Here is a 22,346-nt window from a genome sequence, read left to right as displayed (position 1 = left end):
AAGGCAAAGGGGAGCGAGCGAGTTGAGTTGAGTAGAGAGAGTGGAGTTCAGAGCAGTAATCTGGTCATCAAGATTGGGTAGAGAGGCTAGGGAGGTGAGGTGGGATATGATGCACTGAGAAAGACAGATGGGGTCGAGAGTGCAGAGGTCTCTATGGGGTAGTAATATAGATTTACGGGGGGAGGAGTGTGAGTTCCCTTTCAAACACCATTATCATGACTATTATCATTTTTATTATTTGGTGTTAATTTCTGTGTCCACGTCTGTGCCACGTGATGAAACAGAAACAAAATGATTCAATCCATCGATGGTATTTGTTGTGTGTTTACTGTGTGCAGAACACTGTAGTAAGCACTTTGAAGAGTACAGTACAACAGAGTTGGTAGATTCAATACATGCCCACAATGGATTTACAGCCAAAAGATGAAATTACAATCTAATCAGACCCATTTCCTGTCCGACAAGGGCTCAGATTGTAAGAGGAAGTGAGAGCCCAGCAATGGTAAGACAGTAATGTCAGGTCACACAGCAGGCCAGTGGCTGAGCTCGGATTAGAATCAGGTCATGTGACACCCATTGAGCCATTGAGCCATTGAGCCATGAGGCCTCCTAGGGAATGCATTGTCATTCACGACCTAGTCTTATCAACCAACCGCCAAGAACTTGACAAATCCTGAATATCCAGACTTGTTCTTTGGGACTCTGGGTCAGTGGTATATACAGATATGTCTAAGCGCAATTCCTTTTTAAGGGGAGTAGGAGATTATTGGTAAATGGACACAGACATTTTGTCCCAGAATGGATGCTGGGAGAATGTCCCCTTTAGGAACCTGCCCAGGGCAGCCTTCAGGTCCCTGTTCCTCAGGCTGTAGATAAGGGGGTTCACAGTGGGGGGCACCACAGTGTAGAACATGGAAACCAGCAGATCCAGAGCTGAGGGCGAGTCTGAAGGTGGTTTGAGATAGGCAAATGCTGCAGTAAATAGAAAAATGATGATGACAGTGAGATGGGTCAGGCAGGTGGAGAAGGCTTTTGTTCGGCCCTCGGAGGACGGCATCCTCAGCACGGCTGAGAAGATTAAGACATAGGAGAGAATGATGCAAATGAAACATACAGCATCTAAGAAGAATCCAGCAGCCACACTCACATCAATGGCAATGTGGACTTCAGAGCAGGAGATCTTCAGCAGAGGGGGGACGTCACAGAAGAACTGCTGAACAGCATTGGACCCGCAGAAGGTCAGGGAGAAGGTAGAAGCTGAAAACAAGATTCCAAACAGACCCCCACTGAGCCATGGCGCTGCTAGTATGCACACACAGACTGTTTTGTTCATGATGAGCTCATAGCGCAGTGGGGAGCAGATGGCGGTATAGCGGTCATAAGACATTGCAGTGAGGACAAAAAACTTTGAAGCACCAAAGAAGATCACAAGGAAGAGCTGCGAGACACAACCTAGAAAGGAGATGGAGCTGTCACTGGTCCAGGAGTTGACAATGGATTTGGGTACTGTTGTAGAAATGAAGCAGAGGTCTATGAAGGACAAGGTCTTGACAAAGAAGTACATGGGGGTGTGGAGACGCTGGTCGAAGGTGGTGACAGCAACAATGAGGAGATTCCCCAGAAGGGCCGCTAGGTAGACAAGGAGGAACAGCGTGGTGTGGAGCAGTTGCAGCTCCCAGATATCAGAGAACCCCAGAAGGAGGAATTCACCCACCGTAGAGATGTTGGTTATTTCTTGGAGATGACGCTGGCTCCCTGGAAAGGAAGAGGGGAACTTCAATATAAAAACATTGGCATTCCCTCCAGACTATAAGTTCCTTTTGGGCAGATAACACTTCTGCAAATTATATCATATTGTACTCTCTCAAGCACTTAGTACAGAGATCTAAACACTATATGCAATCAATAAATATGATTGATTCCAATTTTAATAAATCAAGCAGTTGTATTCATTGATCACATATAGACTTCACTAGTATTGATAAATGTAGGGATATGAACACATCCATCAATAGCTCAATGGTATTTACTGAATAGGACTGTACTAAGTGCTTGGGAGAGTTCAATCCAACGGAGTTGGCAGATATTTTCCTGCCCACCAGGAGGTAACAATCCAGTGGGTAGACTCTGCATACCATAAATGCTTAATAAATACGATGGATTCATAGCATTGATGAAGTAATCAACACTAATTCCTTTTGGAGTTTCGCAGCACTTAGAAAAGTGCTTCACACATAGTGAGCACTTAACAAATACCATCATCATTATTATTAAATCAATCTGTTTTATGTATTTGTCACCTGTAGTGTTCAGTAGTGTTAATATGTGCAGCTGTCTGGCATGTGTTGACTTATGCCGTCGATTCGCCTCTGACCCATAGCGACTCCATGGACGCATCTCTCCCAGAATGCTCCACCTCCATCTGCAAGCGTTCTGGTACTGTATCCGTGGAGTTTTCTTGATAAAAATAGAGAAGTGGTTTACCATTGCCTTCTTCCACCCAGTAAACCTGAGTCTCCACCCTCGACTCTCTCCCCTGCCACTGCTGCCCAGAACAGGTGCATTTTGGCTTACAGCAGATTGCCTTCCTCTCTCTAGCCACTGCCCAAGCTAATGTACAAATGAGGAAAATGAATCCGTATGAGGTTTGGTTGACTCCAATCAACTCATTGCCATTTGGTTCATGGCTTTTTACCGGTGTTCTCCTTCATGTTTCCCTTCCCTCCTCACCAACTCCCCTGCAGCCCTTGATAATAGATCTGCTCCCTGTGCCTTTCCAAGGACATTCCCCTCTCCAACACATGACTCAGATCCTTCCTTCTGCCCAAATCTCCCTCTACCTCCAAATTTGCCCAGATTAATGTTTCTTCTCCCCATGCTGAATCCGTCCAGATGCCACCTCTGCATTTACACATTCACAACTGCTCATAGCTCTTCCCTACATATAGATTCACATAACTATGGAAGAACATATTAAACTGTGCATGCACATTTTCATGCTCAATTTCCCCTCGCTGTAAATTATTTTGGCTCATTCTAGCCCAGCATACTGTCAAGTCCAGGAGGGAAGAGATTGTTTCTCTTACCTCCATTGTGTTCTCCTGACATTTCTGCATGGAGGAGTTGATGATAGTGCTGGTGGTCTAGAACCAATCACACTTTCTCATTCCCTCCCTGTCACTTCCCACCAGAAACATTTTCTGACGTCCAGGACCCACTCTGGCCAACGTGATCGCAGCATAATGCTGAGGCTGTGCTGCAGGGCCCCGGCCATCCACTCAGACACACACACACACACACACACACACACAAGCTTCAACTGACTGCTTTTGCTTACACATAAATACACACACTCTCACAAACCCACAGCCACTCATTTATTCATTTAACTATTTGCTAAAGCATCACTCCCCCCCCACTCAGTATCGTACCTGGAGAGTTTCCAGTACTCTACCAGTCTCATCTACCAGACGGACAGTTAAGCAGAGGCATACCCGTTCCATTCCCAGCTTGGGCAGTGGCTAGTGGGTGGAAGACAATCTGCTATAAGCCAAAACTCCCCTGTGCTGGGCAGCAAAGTCATGGGAGAGAGTGGAGTAGGAGATTTAAGTTTACTGCAGGGAAGAATGCAATAGTACACCACTTCTGCATTTTTACCAGAAATACTCTATGGATACTACCAGAACAGTTGCAGTTGCAGAATGGGGCGTTCCTGGAGAGATGTGTCCATTCATTCGCTACAGGTCAGAGATGATACGATAGCATAGGAATAGACAAAGAAGCATTCAAACATCTCTCTTCCAAACCCTTCACTGGCACCATGTATCTTTTCACATGAAACAAAAAGACCTCACAATTATCTTCAAAGCTTTCTAGTGTGTGAGACTCACTCTTAATTCCCATTTGACAGATGTGGTATCTGAGGCACAGAGAAGCAAAGTGACTTGCTCAATGTCACACAGCAGACAAGGGGCAGAGCCAGGATTAGAACCTAGGTCCCCGAGCTGGTTGTTGGATAGGAATCGTCCCTATCTGTTGCCAAATTGTATTTTCCAAGTGCTTCGTACAGTGCTCTACACACAGTAAGTGCTCAATCAATACGATTGAATGAATGAATGACTGACTGGCAGAGTCAGGATTAGAAGCCAGGTCCACCTTACTACTGCCACTACTATTTGCCTCTCCCTGGGGCCAGACACGCTTTTTCCCTGGACTGTGATGGGAGAAGATTCCCTTCTCCTCCTCCCCTCAAGACCTCCGCCAGCCAGTGTTTGTTCACTGCCTCCCGTGCCCCACCTTGGATATACATACACAGCCGCCAACACAATAAATCTGATTGTGATTCTCAGAGGAAAATGAAACAGACTGAAGCCTGGTTGACTCGAATCAACTCCTTGCCACTAGCTTCAAGGCTTTTGACCGGTGTTCTCCTCCGTGTTTCCCTTCCCTCTTCACCGACTACCCTCCAGCCCTTGGAAATAGATCTTCTCCCTTTTCCTCTCCTCCTCCTCCCCTCCCCATCTGCCCCCCCACTACCCTACCCCTTGCCCTCCCCACAGCACTTGTGTATATTTGTACATATTCATTACTCTATTGTATTAATGATGTGTATATAGCTGTAATTCTCTTTTTTCTGATGGTATTGCCCCCTGTCTACTTGTTTTGTTTTGTTTTCTTGTCTGTCTTGCCCTTCTAGAGTGTGAGCCCGTGATTGGGTAGGGACCGTCTCTATATGTTGCTGATTTGTACTTCCCAAGCGCTTATTACCCTGCTCTGTGCACAGTAAGCGCTCAATAAATACGATTGAATGAATGAATGAATGAAAAAGGACATTCCGTTCTCCAACACATGGCTCAGATCCTACTTTCTTCCCGAATCTCCTTCTCCCTTCAAATTTGTCCAGATTGATGTTTCTTCTCTCCATGCTGAATCAGGCCAGATACCACCTCTGCACTCACTCTTTTACAACTGCTCGTTGCACTTCTCTACCTATAGATTCACATTACTAAGCATTTATTAAGCTGTGCATCCACCTTTCCATTCTTGGTTCCCCCTAGCTGTAAATTCTTCTGGATCAGTCTATCCCAGCAGACCGGTAAGTCCAGGAGGGAAGAGATTGAATGTCTTACCTCCATTGTGTTCACCCAACATTCCTACATGGAGGAGTTGATGGTAGTGCTCTTGGTCTAGAACTAGTCACACTCTCTCATTCTCTCCCTTTCATTTCTCACCAGAAACATTTTCTGACGTCCAGGACCCACTCCTGACCAAAGTGACCACAGCATAATGCTGACGTTGTGCTGCAGGGCCCCAGCCAGGCATGCTAGCTGGAAGGAGGTGGATGAGGAAGAGGAGATGAGTGATGGTTAGGGCCACTGCACTGTCAAATACTTACATCCCCGAAAGCCCACCTGCCCCTCTGGGGATGTAGCCCTGCTCCAAAATCCGACACTGTCCCCATGTGTGAGCATTTCCCATGAATTGCTCCATCTGTTCCATCCCCATCATGGTCTCCCCCTCCCCCCCCCAACATCCCCAGGTCACACTCACTGGGGCAGCGTAGGGCTGGAGGGCTCTGACCTCTGCTGGGTAGAGATGGGCCTCTCTCCACTCCAGTTCCTGAGTGCAGCTGGCTATGAAGGAAGGGAGAGCATGGCAACCTCAGCTCCTCTCTTATTTCCAGTAATCAGGGAGATGTTTTTCAGAGAGTCCCCCATCCCCAAAGAAAAAGCAGCCACTGCTTTGTTTGGAACACCTGGAGGATCACCTCAGATGCGACCTCGTGTCCTGGCTGATGCCAAAATCCTCTGCCTGAGAGGTCCCTGAGGTCTTGTAGAGATAGAGGCCCAGTCCCTAAAGCTGCAGCCATGGTGCTGCACTCCAGGGTTTCCATGGAAACAACAGCATGTGCATCCCAACATCCCAACTATTTCTAATGTTACTGACAATCTACAACAACTGTGGGTGTTTTCAGCTTCACTTCATATGCAACCTTAATCAATCAGCTTCTCATTCAACCAGTCAATTGAACAATTTCATTTTCCGACACCTTCCGATTGCAAAGCTAGAGGAAGACATTCCTCTGAATACATCCTATGATTCTCCCCCAGGCTGAGTAGGGTGGGGCAGGGGACTGGGGTTTTGAGAATGGGCTGATGGGAAGGAGAAATTCCTGGCTTGAGGAAGAATAGGATGGAAATGGTTCCTCCTGTTGTGATGATGTACTAACCTGGGCTCTGGAAACTAGAGTTCCATCAGTAAATGTGTCTGTCCCTTTACAAGCACCATTATTATCACTTTTATTATCTGGTGTTAACAATTTCTGTGTCCACGTCTGTGCCACATGATGAAGCAGAAACAAAATATTCTGTCCATTGATGGTATTTGTTGTGTGTTTACTGTGTGCAGAACATTGTAGTAAGCTCTTTAAAGAGTACAATACAACGGAGTTGGTAGATGCAATCCGTGCCCACAACGGGCTTACAGCCCAAAGATGAAATTACAATCCAGTCAGACACGTTTCGTGTCCCACAAGGGCTCAGAGTGTGTGAGAAAGTGAGAGCCCTGGAATGGTAAGACACTAACGCCAGGGCACACAGTAGGCCAGTGGCCGAGCTGGGATTAGAACTCAGGTCATGTGACACCCATTCACATGCCATTTAGCCATGAAGCCTCCTAGGGAATGCATTGTCACTCACGACCTAGTCTTATTAGCCAACCTCCCAGACCTTGACAAATCCTGAATATCCAGACTTGTTCTTTGGGCCTCTGGTTCAGTGGGATATATATGGATATGTTTAATGGCAATTACTCCTTTTATTGGGGGTAGGGGATTATTGGTACATGGACACAGACATTTTGTCCCAGAATGGATGCTGGGGGAATGTCCCCTTTAGGATCCTGCCCAGGGCAGCCTTCAGCTCCCTGTTCCTCAGGCTGTAGATAAAGGGGTTCGCAGTGGGGGGCACCACGGTGTAGAACATGGAAACCAGCAGATCTAGAGCTGAGGGCGAGTCTGCAGGTGGTTTGAGATAGGCAAATGATCCGGTAAAGACAAAAATGATGATGACAGTGAGATGGGGCAGGCAAGTGGAGAAGGCTTTGGTTCGGCCCTCGGAGGACGGCATCCTCGGCACGGCTGAGAAGATGAAGATGTAGGAGAGGATGATGTAAATGAAGCAGACAACAGACAAGAAGAACCCAGCAGCCACACTCACGTCAATGGCAATGTGGACTTCAGAGGAGGAGATCTTCACCAGAGGGGGGACGTCACAGAAGAACTGCTGAACAGCATTCGACCCACAAAAGGTCAGGGAGAAGGTAGAAGCTGAAAGCAAGACTCCAAACAGACCCTCACTGAGCCATGAAGCTGCTGCCATGCGCATACAGGTTGTTTTTTTCATGATGAGCTCATAGTGCAGGGGGGAGCAGATGGCGACATAGCGGTCATAAGACATTGCAGTGAGGACACAAAACTCTGAAGTGGCAAACAAGATCAGTAGGAAGAGCTGCGAGACACAACCCAGAAAGGAGATGGAGCTGTCACTGGACAAGGAGCTGACAATGGATTTGGGTACTGTTGCAGAAATGAAGCAGAGGTCTATGAAGGACAAGTTCTTGAGAAAGAAGTACATGGGGGTGTGGAGATGCTGGTCTATGGTGGTGACAGCAATAATTAGGAGATTCCCCAGAAGGGCCACTAGGTAGACCAGGAGGAACAGTGTGGCATGGAGCAGCTGCAGCTCCCGGATGTCAGAGAACCCCAGGAGGAGGAATTCGGTCACCATGGAGATGTTGGTCATTTCTGGGAGATGATGCTGACTCCCTGGAAAGGAAGAGGGGAACTTCATTTTGGAAACATTGGCATTCCCTCCAGGCTGTAAGTTCCTTTTGGCCAAGTAACATTTCTACAAATTATATCATATCGCACCCTCCCAAGCACTTAGTACAGCACTCAACACACTGTAAGTGATCAATAAATATGATTGACTCCCATTTTAATAAATAAAGTAGTTGTATTCATTGATCAATCAATCAATCAATCATATTTATTGAGCTCTTACTGTGTGCAGAGCACTGTACTAAGCGCTTGGATAGTACAAGTTGGCAACATAATTTATCACCTATAGAGTTCAATAGTACTGATACATGTAGGGGTATGAACTCATCAAGCTCAATGGCATTCACTGAATACTCACTGTGTGCAGAGCACTGTATTAAGTGCTCCTACTCTATCCTAATCCTCCTCAACCTCTCAGCTGCCTTCGACACTGTGGACCACCCCCTTCTCCTCAACACGCTATCCAACCTTGGCTTCACAGGCTCCGTCCTCTCCTGGTTCTCCTCTTACCTCTCCGGCCATTCATTCTCAGTCTCCTTTGTGGGCTCCTCCTCCCCCTCCCATCCCCTTACTGTAGGGGTTCCTCAAGGGTCAGTTCTTGGTCCCCTTCTGTTCTCTATCCACACTCATGCCCTTGGTGAACTCATTCGCTCCCACGGCTTCAACTATCATCTCTACGCTGATGACACCCTAATCTACCTCTCTGCCCCTGCACTCTCCCTCCTTCCATGCTCGTGTCTCCTCCTGCCTTCAGAACATCTCCATTTGGATGTCTGCCTGCCATCTAAAACTCAATATGTCCAAGGCTGAAATGCTTATCTTCCCTCCCAAACCCTGCCCTCTCCCTGAATTTCCCATCACTGTAGACGGCACTACCATCCTTCCCGTCTCACAGGCCCGAAACTTGGTGTCATCCTCGATTCAGCTCTCTCCTTCACCCCACACATCCAATCTGTCACCAAAACCTGCCGGTCTCACCTCCACAACATCGCCAAGATCTGCCCTTTCCTCTCCATCCAAACTGCTACCTTACTGGTTTAATCTCTCAACCTGTCCCGACTGGATCAGCCTCCGCTCTGATCTCCCATCTTCCTGTTTCTCCCCACTTCAGTCTATACTTCACTCTGCTGCTCGGATCATATCTGTGCAGAAACGCTCTGGGCATGTTATTCCCCTCCTCAAAAATCTCCAGTGTGGCTGCCCGTCAACCTACGAATCAAGCAAAAACTCCTCACTCTTGGCTTCAAGGCTCTCCATCACCTCACCTCCTCCTACCTCACCTCCCTTCTTTCCTTCTACAGCCCAGCCTGCACCCTCCACTCCTCTGCCGCTAACCTCCTAACTGTACCTCGTTCTAGCCTCTCTTGCCATCGACCCCCGGCCCACATCCTTCCCCTGGCCTGGAATGCCCTCCCTCCACACATCCACCAAGCTAGCTCTCTTCCTCCCTTCAAAGCCCTACTGAGAGCTCACCTCCTCCAGGAGGCCTTCCCAGATTCAGCCCCCTTTCTCCTCTCCTCCTCCCCATCCCCCCCCCACCGCCCTACCTCCTTCCCATCCCCACAGCACTTGTATATATATATACATATATATGTATATTACAGATTTATTACTCTATTTAACATGCACATATTTACTATTCTATTTATTTTGTTAATAATGTGCATATAGCATTAATTCTATTTATTCTGTCTACATGTTTTGCTTTGCTCTGTGTCTCCCCCTTCTAGACTGTGAGCCCGTTGTTGGGTAGGGACCGTCTCTATATGTTGCCGACTTGTACTTCCCAAGCGCTTAGTACATTGCTCTGCATTCAAAACTCCCCTTGGCTGGGCAGCAGTGTCATGGGAGAGAGTCGAGGAGGAGACTCATGTTTACTGCAGGGAAGAAGACAATGGTAAACCACTTCTGTATTTTTACCAAGAAAACTCTATGGATGAACTACCAGAACACTTGCAGTTGGAGAATGGGGCGTTCCTGGAGAGATATGCACATTCATTTGCTATGGGTCAGAGATGACACGATAGCATAAGAATAGACAAAGAAGCGTTCAGACATCTCTCGTCCAAACCCTTCACAGGCACCATGTATCTTTTCACATGAAAAAATACCTCACAATTATCTTCAAGGCTTTCTACCATGTGAGACTCACTCTTAATTCCCATTTTACAGATGCGGTATCTGAGGCACAGGGAAGCAAAGTAACTTGTCCGATGTCACACAGCAGACAAGGGGAAGAGCTAGGATTAGAACCTAGGTCCCCGAGCCGGTTGTTGGGTAGGGATTGTCCCTATCTGTTGCCAAATTGTACTTTCCAAGCTCTTAGTACAGTGCTCTGCACATAGTAAGTGCTCAATCAATACGATTGAATAAATGAATGAATGAATGAATCAATCAATCAATCAATCAATCGTATTTATTGAGCGCTTACTGTGTGCTGAGCACTGTACTAAGCGTTTGGGAAGTGCAAGTTGGCAACACATAGAGACGGTCCCTTCCCAACAGTGAGCTCACAGTCCAGAAGGGGGAGACAGAGAACAAAAGCAAACATATTAACAAAATAAAATAAATAGAATAGATATTTACAAGTAAAATAAATAAACAAATAGAGTAATAAATATGTACAAACATATATACATATATGCAGGTGCTGTGGGGAAGGGAAGGAGGTAAGGCGGGGGGGAAGGAGAGGGGGAGGAGGGGGAGAGAAAGGAGGGGGCTCAGTCTGGGAAGGCCTCCTGGAGGAGGTGAGCTCTCAGTAGGGCCTTGAAGGGAGGAAGAGAGCTAGCTTGGCGGATGTGAGGAGGGAGGGCATTCCAGGCCAGGGGGATGATGTGAGCCGGGGGTCGATGGCAGGACAGGCGAGAATGAGGCACGGTGAGGAGATTAGCGGCAGAGGAGCGGAGGGTGCGGGCTGGGCTGTAGAAGGAGAGAAGAGAGGTGAGGTAGGAGAGGGCGAGGTGATGGAGAGCCTTGAAGCTGAGTGTGAGGAGTTTCTGCCTGATGTGCAGATTGATTGGTAGCCACTGGAGATTTTTGAGGAGGGAAGTAACATGCCCAGAGCTTTTCTGGACAAAGACAATGCGGGCAGTGGCGTGAAGTATGGATTGAAGTGGGGAGAGACAAGAGGATGGGCGATGGGAGAGGAGGCTGATCCAGTAGTAAAGACGGGATAGGATGAGAGCTTGAACGAGCAGGGTAGCGGTTTGGATGGAGAGGAAAGGGCGGATCCTGGCAATGTTGCGGAGCTGAGACCGGCAGGTTTTGCTGACGGCTTGGATGTGAGGAGTGAACGAGAAAGCGGAATCGAGGATGACACCAAAGTTGCGGGCTCGTGAGACGGGAAGGATGGTAGTGCCGTCAACAGTGATGGGAAAGTCAGGGAGAGGGGAGGGTTTGGGAGGGAAGACAAGGAGTTCAGTCTTGGACATGTTGAGTTTTAGGTGGCGGGCAGACATCCAGATGGAGATGTCCTGAAGGCAGGAGGAGATGCGAGCCTGGAGGGAGGGGGAGAGAGTAGGGGCAGAGATGTAGATTTGGGTGTCATCAGCGTAGAGATGATAGTTGAAGCCATGGGAGCGAATGAGGTCACCAAGGGAGTGAATATAGAATGAATGAATGAATGAATGAATGAATGAATGAATGGCAGAATCAGGATAAGAACCCAGGTCCCCTTACTACTATCACTACTATTTGCCTCTCCCTGGGCCCAGACACACTTTTTCCCTGGACTGTGATGGGAAAAGATTCCCTTCTCCTCCTCCCCTCCAGCCCTCTTCCAGCCAAAGTTTGTTCGCTGCTTCCCCTGCCCCACCTTAGATACACACACAGCCGCCGACACAATAAATCGGATTGTGGTTCTCAGAGGAAAATGAAACAGGCTGAAGCCTGGTTGACTCCAATCAAGTCATTGCCACTAGCTTCAAGGCTTTTGACCGGTGTTCTCCTCCGTGTTTCCCTTCCCTCTTCACAAACTACCCTTCAGCCCCTGGAAATAGATCTTATCCCTTTTCCACTCCTCCTCCTCCCGTCCCCATCTCCCCACCTGCCCTATGTTCAATCCCCTTCCCCTCCCCACAGCACTTGTATATGTTTGTACATATGTATTACCCTATTTATTTTATTGATGATGTGTATTTAGCTATCATTCTATTTATTCTGATGATATTGTCACCTGTCTACTTGTTTTGTTTCGTTGTCTGTCTCCCCCTTCTAGACGGTGAGCCTGTTATTGGTTAGGGACCTTCTGTATATGTTGCCAGTTTGTACTACCCAAGTGCTTAGTACAGTGCTATGCACACAGTAAGAGCTCAATAAGCACGATTGAATGAATGAATGAATTAATTAATTAATTAATTGAAAAGGACATTTCCTTTTCCAACACATGGCTTAGACCCTTCTTTCTTCCTGAATCTCCATCTCCCTTCAGACTTGCCCAGATTGATGTTTATTTTCCCCATGCCGATTCAGGCCAGATACCTCCTCTGCATTTACACATTCACAACTGCTCTTCGCACTTTCCTACCCATAGATTCACATTACTAAGCACCCATTAAGCTATGCATCCACCTTTCCAGTCTTATTTCCCCCTAGCTGTAAATTCTTTTGGATCAGTCTAGCCCAGCAAACCGGTAAGTCCAGGAGGGAAGGGATTGAATCTCTTACCTCCATTGTGTTCACCCAACATTCCTACATGGAGGAGTTGATGATAGTGCTTGTGGTCTAGAACCAATCACACCCTCTCATTCCCTCCCTGTCATTTATCACCAGAAACATTTTCTGACATCCAGGACCCACTGCTCTCCGAAGTGACCACAGCATAATGCTGACACTCTGCTGCAGGGTCCCAGCCAGGCATGCTAGCTGGATGGAGGTGGATGAGGAAAGGGAGGCAAGTGATGGTTTGGGACACTGCACTGTCAAATATTTACCCTCCTGAAAGCCTCCCAGCCCCTCTGAGGATGTAGCCATGACCCAAACTCCGACACTGGCCCCATGTACGAGCATTTCCCCAGAATGGCTCCATCTCTTGCGTCCCCATCATGGTCTCTCCCTCCCCCTCCAACATTCCCCAGTCACACTCACTGGGGCAGCATAAGGCTGTAGGACTCTGACCTCTGCTAGCTTGGGATGGTCCTCTCTCCACTCCAGTTCTTGGGTGCAGCTGGCTATGAAGGAAGGGACAGCATGGCACCCTCAGCCCCTCTCCTATCTCCTGTGGGCAAGGAGATGTTCTTCAGAGAGTCCCCCATCCCCATAGATGAAAGAGCCACTGCTCTGTGGGGAACCTCTGGAGGATCAACTCAGGTGGGACCTCGTGTCCTGGCCGATGCCAAAATCCTCTGCCTGTGAGGTCCCTGAGGTCCTGCGGTGATAAAGGCCCAGTCCCTAAAGCTGCAGCAATGGTGCCGCACCCCAGGGTTCCCATGGAAACAACAGCATCTGCATCTCAACATCCCAACTGTTTCTAATATTACTGACAATCTACAGCAACTGTGGGTGGTTTCAGCTTCATCTCATATACCACCTTAGACAGTCAGCTTCTCATTGTCAGTCCAATTCTTCGATTTCATTTTCTGACACCTTCTGATTTCAAAGCTTGAGAGAGCAAGAGATTCCTCTGAATCCATCCTTCGATCCTCCCCCAGGCTGGGTGGGGTGGGGCAGGGGACAGAGGTTTTGAGAATGGGATGATGGGAAGGAGAAATTCCTGGCTTGAGAAAGAATAAGATGGAAATGGCTCCTCCTGTTGTGATGATTTACTGACTTGGGTTCTGGAAACTAGAGTTCGAAACCTCAACCTTGCTGGTTCAGTCTCTCATCCTATCCCAACTGGATTACTGCACCAGCCTCCTCTCTGATCTCCCATCCTCCTGTCTCTCCCCGGTAAGTCCATACTTCACTCTGCTGCCTGGATTATCTTTGTACAGAAACGCTCTGGGCATGTTACTCCCCACCTCAAAAATCTCCAGTGGTGTCCTGTCAACCTACGAATCATGCCAAAACTCCTCTTCTTGGCATCAAGGCTCTCCATCACCTCGCCTCCTCCTACCTCACCTCCTTTCTCTCATTCTCCAGCCCAGCCCACACCCTCTGCTCCTCTGCTGCTAACCTCCTCACTGTGCCTCGTTCTCGCCTGTCCCACCATCTACCTCCGGCCCACGTCCTCCCCCTGGCCTGGAATGTCCTCCATCCACACATCCACCAAACTAGCTCTTTCCCCCACTTCAAAGCTCTATTGAGAGCTCACCTCCTCCAGGAGGCATTTCCAGACTAAGCCTCCGTTTTCTTCTCCTCCTCCCCATCCCTCCTCTCTATCCTACCTCCTTCCCCTCCCCACAGCACTTGTCTATATTTATACAGATTTATTACTCTATTTTACTTGTACATATTTAATACTCTATTTTGTTAATGATGTGCATATAGTTATTATTCTATTTATTCTGATAGTTTTGAGACCTGTCTACCTGTTTTATTTTATTGTCTGACTCCCCCTTCCAGACTGCGAGCCCGTTGTTGAGTAGGTACCGTCTCTATATGTTGCCTACTTGTACTCCCCAAACACTTAGTCCAGTGCTCTGCACAAAGTAAGCACTCAATAAATATGATTGAATGAATAGAGGTTCATCACTGAATGTCTCTGTCTCTTTTCAAACACCATTATTATTATCATTTTTATTATTCAGTGTTAACAATTTCCGTGTCACAGTCTGTGCCACGTGATGATAAATAATTCAATCGATTGATAGTATTTGTTGAGTGTTTACTGTGTGCATTACATTGTACTAAGTGCTTTGAAAAGTACAACACAATGGAGTTGGTAGATACAATCCATGCCCACAATGAGCTTACAGTCCAAGAATGAAATTACATTCCAAACAGACATGTTTGCTGTCCCACAGGGGCTCAGAGTGTAAGAGGAAGTGAGAGCCCTGGAATGGTAAGACACAAACTGCAGATGACACAGCAGGCCAGTGGCAGAGCTGAGATTAGAACTCTGGTTATGTGACACCCATTCACATGCCATTGAGCCATGAGGTCCCCTAGGGAATGCATTACCACTCATGACCTAGTCTTATCAGCCAACCTCCTAGACTTTGACAAATCCGGAATATCCAGACTTGATCTTTGGGACTCTGGGTCCCAAATATATATCACTATATTTTTGGATATGTCTAAGGGCAATTTCTCTTTTAAAGCGGTCGTAGGAGATTATTAGTACCTGAACACAGGCATTTTGTCCCAGAATGGATGTGGGGGAATGCCCCCTTTAGGACCCTGCCCAGGGCAGCCTTCAGGTCCCTGTTCCTCAGGCTATAGATAAGGGGGTTCACAGTGGGGGGCACCACAGTGTAGAACATGGAAACCAGAAGATCCAGAGCCGAGGGTGAGTCTGAAGGTGGTCTGAGATAGGCAAATGCTCCAGTAACGAGAAAAATGATGATGACAGTGAGGTGGGGCAGGCAGGTGGAGAAGGCTTTGGTTCGGCCCTCGGAGGACGGCATCCTCAGCACGGCTGAGAAGATGAAGACATAGGAGAGAGTGATGTAAATGAAGCAGATGACATCTAAGACTAACCCAGCAGCCACACTCACATCAATGGCAATGTGGACTTCAGAGCAGGAGATCTTCAGCAGTAAGGGGAGGTCACAGAAGAACTGCTCAACAATATTGGACCCACAAAAAGTCAGTGAGAAAGTGGAAGCTGAAAGCAAGACTCCAAACAGACCCCCACTGAGCGATGACGCTGCTGCCAAGCACATACAGGCTGTTTTGTTCATGATGAGCTCATAAAGCAGAGGGGAGCAGATGGTAGCATAGCGGTCATAAGACATTGCAGTGAGGACAAAAAACTCTGTAGCGGCGAACAAGATCACTAGGAAGAGCTGTGAGACACAACCCAGAAAGGAGATGGAGCTGTCACTGGTCAAGAAGATGACGATGGATTTGGGTACCGTTGTAGAAATGTAGCAGAGTTCTATGAAGGACAGGTTCGTGAGAAATATGTACATGGGGGTGTGGAGATGCTGGTCGAGGGTGGTGACAACAACAATGAGAAGATTCCCCAGAAGGGCTACTAGGTAGACAAGGAGGAACAGCGTGGCATGGAGCAGCTGCAGCTCCCGGATGTCAAAGAACCCTAGGAGGAGGAACTCAGTCACGGTGGAGATGTTGGTCATTTATGAGAGATGATGCTGGCTTCCTGGAATGGAAGAGGGGAACTTCGATTTAGAAATATTGGCATTCCCTCCAGCTGTACATTCCTTTTAAGCAGGTAACACTTCTACAAATTATATCATATTGTACTCTCTCAAGCACTTAGTGCAGTACTCTACACACTATGTGATCTATAAATATGGTTACCATTATAATAAATCAAGCAATTGTATTCATTGATCTGAACACATCAATCAATAACTCAATGGTATTTACTGAATAGCACTGTACTAAGTGCTTGAGAGAGTTCAATCCAACGGAGTTGGCAGATATTTTCCTGCCGACCAGGAGGTAACAGTCTAGTGGGTGCATACTGTAAATGCTTAATCAATATGATGGATCGATAGCATTGATGAAGTACTCAACACTAATTCCTTTTGGAGTTTGCCAGTGCTTGGAACAGTGCTTCACACATAGTGAGTGCTTAACAAATACCATCATCATAATTATTAAATCAATCTGTTGTATTTATTTGTCACCTGTAGTGTTCATAGTAATAATATGGGTAATGGTCTGGCATGTCCTGACTTATGTTGTCGATTCACCTCCGACCCATAGTGACTCCATGGACGTATCTCTCCCAGAATGCCCCACCTCCATCTGCAAGTGTTCTGGTAGTGGATTCATAGAGTTTTCTTGGTAAAAATAGAGAAGTGTTTTACCATTGCCTTCTTCCACCCAGTAAAACTGAGTCTCCACCCTCGACTCTCTCCACTGCCACTGTTTCCCAGAACAGGTGCGTTTTGACTTGTAGCAGATTGCCTTCCACTAGCTAGCCACTGCCCAAGCTAGGAATGGAATGGGTATCCCTCTGCTTCACTCTCCCTCCCTTGACTGAGACTGGTAGAGTACTGGAAACTCTCCAGATGTGATCCTTTGAGGGGGCAGGGGTATGTACCCATCAGTGAATCAAGCAATGGTATTTACTGAGCACTTAGGGCTCAGTCTTCATTCCGATTTTACAGATGCGGTATTTGAGGCACAGAAAAGCAAAGTGCCTTGCCCAACATCACCCAGCAGTCAAGGGGCAGAGCCAGTACTAGAACCCAGGTCCCCGAGATCATTGTTAGGTAGGGATTGTCTCTACCTGTTGTCAAATTGTACTTTCCATGTGCTTAGTACGGTTCTCTGCACATGGTAAGTGCTAAATAAACACAATTGAATGAATGAATAAATTAGTAGCAGAGTCAGGACTAGAACCGAGGTCCCCTTACTACTACCACTACACTTTGCCTCTCCCTGGGCCCAGGCACCCATTTTCCCTGGGAGGTGATGGGAGAAGATTCCCTTCTGCTCCTCCCCTCCAGACCTTCTCCAGCCAAGGTTTGTTCACTGCCTCCCCTGCCCCACCCTGGGCCCACAAATCTGATTGTGGTTCTTAGAGGAAAATGAATCCGAATTAAGTTTAGTTGGCTTCAATCAACTCCTTGCCATTAGCTTCAAGGCTACCCGTGTTCTCCTCCGTGTTTCCTTTCCCTCTTCACCAACTCCCCTCCAGCCTTTGGAAACTGATCTGCTCCCTGTGTCTCTCCAAGGACATTCCCTTCTCCAACACATGGCTCAGATCCTTTCTTCTGCCCGAATTTCCCTCTCCCTCCAAACTTGCCCAGATTGATGTTTCTTTTCCCCATGCTGAATCAGCCCAGATGCCACCTATGCATTTACACATTCAGAACTGCTAATAGCTCTTCCCTACATAGAGAGTCACATTACTATGTAAGAACCTATTAAGCTGTGCATTCATATTTTCATGCTTATTTCCCCCTAGCTGTAAATTATTTTGGATCAGTCTTGCCCAGCAGACTGACAAATCCAGGAGGGAAGGGATTGACTCTCTTACCTGCATTGTGTTCACCTGACATTTCTGCATGGAGGAACTGATGATAGTGCTGGTGGTCTAGAACCAATCACACTCTCTCATTCCCTCCCTCTCACTTCCCACCAGAAACATTTTCTGACATCCAGGACCCACTTCTGTCCTATGTGACCACAGCATAATGCTGACGCTGTGCTGCGGGGCCCCAGCCAGCCGTTCAGACACACACACAAACACACACACACACACACACACACACACACACACACACACACACACACTTGTTTAAACTGACTGTGGTTACATACGCATAAATACACATAGTCACACAAACCGACACCTATTTAGCCACTGATTTGTTCATTTAAATATTGGCTAAAGCACCACTCCCCCAAATCAATATCGTACCTGGAGAGTTTCCAGTACTCTGCCAGTCTTGGCTACCAGACAGACGGTTAAGCAGAGGCATACCTGTTCCATTCCCAGCTTGGGCAGTGGCTAGCAGGTGGAAGGCAATCTGCTACAAGTCAAAGCTCCCCTGTACTGGGCAGCAGTGTCATGGGAGAGAGTTGAGGAGGAGACTCAGGTTTACTGCAGGGAAGAAGGAAATGGTATTTTGTATTTTTACCAAGAAAACTGTATGGGTAAACTACCACAACATTTGCAGTTGGAGAATGGGGCGTTCCAAGAGAGATGTGTCCATTCATTCCCTATGGGTCAGACACGACACGATAGCAAAAGAAAAGACAAAGAGCTCAAACATCTCTCCTCCAAACCCTTCACTGGCACCATGTATCTTTTCACATGAAACAAAAACACCTCACAGTTATCTTCAAGGCTTTCTACCATGTGAGACTCACTCTAAATTCCCATTTTACAGATGCAGTATCTGAGGCACAGAGAAGCAAAATGATTAGCCCGATGCCACACAGTAGACAAGGTGCAGAGTCAGGATTAGAAACTGGGTCCCCGAGCCGGTTGTACTTTCCAAATTGTACTTTCCAAGCGCTTAGGACAGTGTTCTGCACACAGTAAGCGCTCAATCAATACGATCGAATGAATGAAAGAATGAATGGTAGAGTCGGGATTAGAACCCAGGTCCCCTTACTACTAACACTACTATTTGCCTCTCCCTGGGCCCAGACACACTTTTTCCCAGGAAGGTAATGGGAGAAGATTCCCTTCTTCTCCTTTCTTCCAGACCTCCGCCAGCCAAGGTTTGCTCACTCCCTCCCCTGCCCGACCTTGGATACACACACAGCCACCGACACAACAAATCTGACTGTGGTTCTCAGAGTCTGGTTGACTCCAATCAACTCCTTGCCACTAGCCTCAAGGTTTTTGACTGGTGTTCTCCTCCCTGTTTCCCTTCCTTCTTCACCAACTACCCTCCAGCCCTTGGAAATAGATCTTCTCCCTTTTCCTCTCCTCCTCCTCCTCCCCTCCCCATCCCCCCCTCCACCCTATCCCCTTCCCCTCCCCTCAGCACTTGTGTATTTTGGACATATTTATTACTCTATTCATTTTATTAATGATGTGTATTTAGCTATAATTCTATAGCTAACCAATCACACTCTCTCATTCCCTCCCTGTCATTTCTCACCAGAAACATTTTCTGACATCCAGGACAAACTCCGGGCCGAAGTGCTGCCACTGTGCTGCAGGGCCCCAGCCAGGAAGCGACTTCCATGTTAGCTGGATGGAGGCGGTTGAGGAAGGGGAGATAAATGATGGTTGGGGCCACTGCACTGTCAAATACATAATAATAATAATAATAATAATAATAATAATAATAATAATAATAGTAATAGCATTTATTTAGCGCTTACTATGTGCAAAGCACTGTTCTAAGCACTGGAGAGGTTACAAGGTGATCAGATTGTCCCACGTGGGGCTCACATTCTTAAACCCCATTTTACAGGAGAAGTAACTGAGGCACAGAGAAGTTAAGTCACTTGGCCAAAGTCACATAGATGACAACTGGCGGGGTCAGGATTTGAACCCATGACTTCTGACTCCAAAGCCCGTGCTCTTTCCACTGAGCCATGCTGCTTCTCCTGAAAGCCCACCTGCCCCTCTGGGGATGTAGCCCTGCCCCAAATCCCAAATTGGCTCCGTGTGTAAGCACTTCCCCAGAATGGCTCCATTTCTTGCATCCTCATTATGGTTTCTCCCTCCTCCTCCAACACCCCATGGTCACACTCACTGGGACAGCGTAGGGCTGGAGGGCTCTGACCTCAGCTAGATTGGGAAGGTCCTCTCTCCACTCCAGTTCTTGGGTGCACCTGGCTATGAAGGAAAGGACAGCATGGCACCCTCAGCCCCTCTCTGATCACCTCTGGGCAGGAAGATGTTCTCCAGCGAGTCCCCCTCCACAAAGATAAAGCTGCCACTGCACCATGGGGAATCCCTAGAGGATCAACTCTTGTGGGACCTCGTGTCCTAGCCGATGCCAAAATCCTCTGCCTGTGAAGTCCCTGCGGTCCTGCGGAGATAAAGGCCCAGTCCCAAAACCTGCAGCAATGGTGCTGCACCCCAGGGTTTCCATGGAAACAACAACATCTGCATCCCAACATCCCAACTGTTTCTAACGTTACTGACAATCTACAACAACTGTGGGTGGTTTCAGCTTCACCTCACATACAAACTTAGTCAATCAGCTTCTCATTCAATCAATTGAAAATTTCATTTTCTGACACCTTCTGATTGTAAAGCTAGACAGAGCAAGACATTCCTCTGAATCCATCCTATGATTCTCCCCCAGGCTGAGTGCGGTGGGGCAGGGGACTGGGGTTTTGAGAATGGGATGATGGGAAGGGGAAATTCCTGGCTTGAGGAAGAAGAGGATGGAAATGTCTCCTCCTGATGTGATGATTTAATAACCTGGGTTCTGGAAACAAGAGTTCCATCAGTGAATGTCTCTGTCACTTTTCAAACACCATTATTATGATTATTATCACTTTTATCATTTGGTGTCAATTTCTGTGTCCACGTCTTTGCCACATGATGAAGCAGAAACAAAATAATTCAATCGATTGCTGTTATTTGTTGTACGCTTACTGTGGACAGAACAATGTAGTAAGCACTTTAAAGAGTACAATACAATGGAGTTGGTAGATTCAGTCCCTGCCCACAATGCCCTTACAGCCCAAAGATGAAATTACAATCCAATCAGACACGTTTCCTGTCCCATAAGGGCTCACAGTGTAAGAGGAAGTGAGAGCCGGAGAATGGTAAGACACTAACGCCAGGTCACACAGCAGGCCAGTGGCTGAACTGGGATTAGAACTCTGGTCATGTGACACCCATTCACATGCCACTGAGCCATGAGGCCTCCTAGGAAATGCATTGTCACTCAGGACCTAATCTTATCAGCCAATCTCCCAGACCCTGACAAATCCTGAATATCCAGATTTGTTCTTTGGGCCTCTGGTTCAGTGGTATATATATATATATATGTCTAATGGTAATTCATTTTTTAAGCCGGGGTAGGGGATTATTGGTACATGAACAGACATTTTGTCCCAGAATGGATGCTGGGGGAATGTCCCCTTTAGGATCCTGCCCAGGGCAGCCTTCAGGTCCCTGTTCCTCAGGCCGTAGATAAGGGGGTTCACAGTGGGGGGCACCACGGTGTAGAACACGGAAGCCAGCAGATCCAGAGCCGAGGGCGAGTCTGCAGGTGGTTTGAGATAGGCAAATGCAGCGGGAAAGAGAAACATGATGATGACAGTGAGATGGGGCAGGCAGGTGGAGAAGGCTTTGGTTCGGCCCTCGGAGGACGGCATCCTCGGCACGGCTGAGAAGATGAAGACGTAGGAGAGGGTGATGTAAATGAAGCAGACAGCATCTAAGAGAAACCCAGCAGCCACACTCACATCAATGGCAATGTGGACTTCAGAGCAGGAGATCTTCAGCAGAGCGGGGATGTCACAGAAGAACTGCTGAAAAGCATTGGGCCCACAAAACGTCACGGAGAAGGTAGAAGCTGTAAACAAGATTCCAAACAGACCCCCACTGAGCCATGATGCTGCTAGTATGCAAACACAGGCTATTTTGTTCACAATGAGCTCATAGCGCAGCGGGGAGCAGATGGCGGCATAGCGGTCATAGGACATTGCAGTGAGGAGAAAAAACTCTGAACCGGCAAACAAGACCATTAGGAAGAGTTGCGAGACACAACCCAGAAAGGAGATGGAGTTGTCACTGGTCAAGGAGTTGACAATGGATTTGGGTACCGCTGTAGAAATGTAGCAGAGGTCTATGAAGGACAAATTCTTGAGAAAGAAGTACATGGGGGTGTGGAGACGCTGGTCGAGGGTGGTGACAGCAATTATGAGGAGATTCCCCAGAAGGGCCGCTAGGTAGACAAGGAGGAACAGCGTGGCGTGGAGCAGCTGCAGCTCCTGGATGTCGGAGAATACCAGGAGGATGAATTCGGTCACCGTGGAGATGTTGGTCATTTCTGGGATA

General features: G+C 47.5%; 2 protein-coding genes and 1 non-coding gene across 3 annotated transcripts; all 3 read right to left on the bottom strand.

Annotated features, from left to right (window-relative positions):
• Nucleotides 1-862: 862 nt before the first annotated feature.
• On the bottom strand, nucleotides 863-1,573 carry LOC119923792 (olfactory receptor 14A2-like; the record flags this gene model as incomplete). Its single annotated transcript, XM_038743032.1, has 1 exon — nucleotides 863-1,573. A coding segment is annotated over one exon (711 nt), but the record flags the coding sequence as incomplete, so codon positions are not given.
• A 155-nt stretch (nucleotides 1,574-1,728) lies between these two features.
• On the bottom strand, nucleotides 1,729-22,336 carry LOC119923791 (olfactory receptor 14A2-like). The gene is made up of 4 exons (XM_038743031.1): nucleotides 21,735-22,336; nucleotides 18,143-18,153; nucleotides 15,118-15,407; nucleotides 1,729-1,755 (listed from the first exon to the last, which is right to left on the bottom strand). The coding sequence occupies exons 1-4, from the start codon at nucleotides 22,334-22,336 to the stop codon at nucleotides 1,729-1,731; spliced, it is 930 nt and encodes a 309-aa protein (XP_038598959.1).
• LOC119923794 lies at nucleotides 16,804-16,941 on the bottom strand. Its single transcript, XR_005448970.1, has one exon. It is a non-coding gene; the product is annotated as a small nucleolar RNA SNORA7 (small nucleolar RNA).
• Nucleotides 22,337-22,346: the final 10 nt, after the last annotated feature.

The sequence above is a fragment of the Tachyglossus aculeatus genome, unplaced genomic scaffold (genome assembly GCF_015852505.1).
Source record: "Tachyglossus aculeatus isolate mTacAcu1 unplaced genomic scaffold, mTacAcu1.pri scaffold_265_arrow_ctg1, whole genome shotgun sequence".
Lineage (NCBI taxonomy): Eukaryota > Metazoa > Chordata > Mammalia > Monotremata > Tachyglossidae > Tachyglossus > Tachyglossus aculeatus.
Note: the sequence above shows the minus strand (reverse complement) of the source record. Positions and strands in the feature narration are given on the sequence as shown.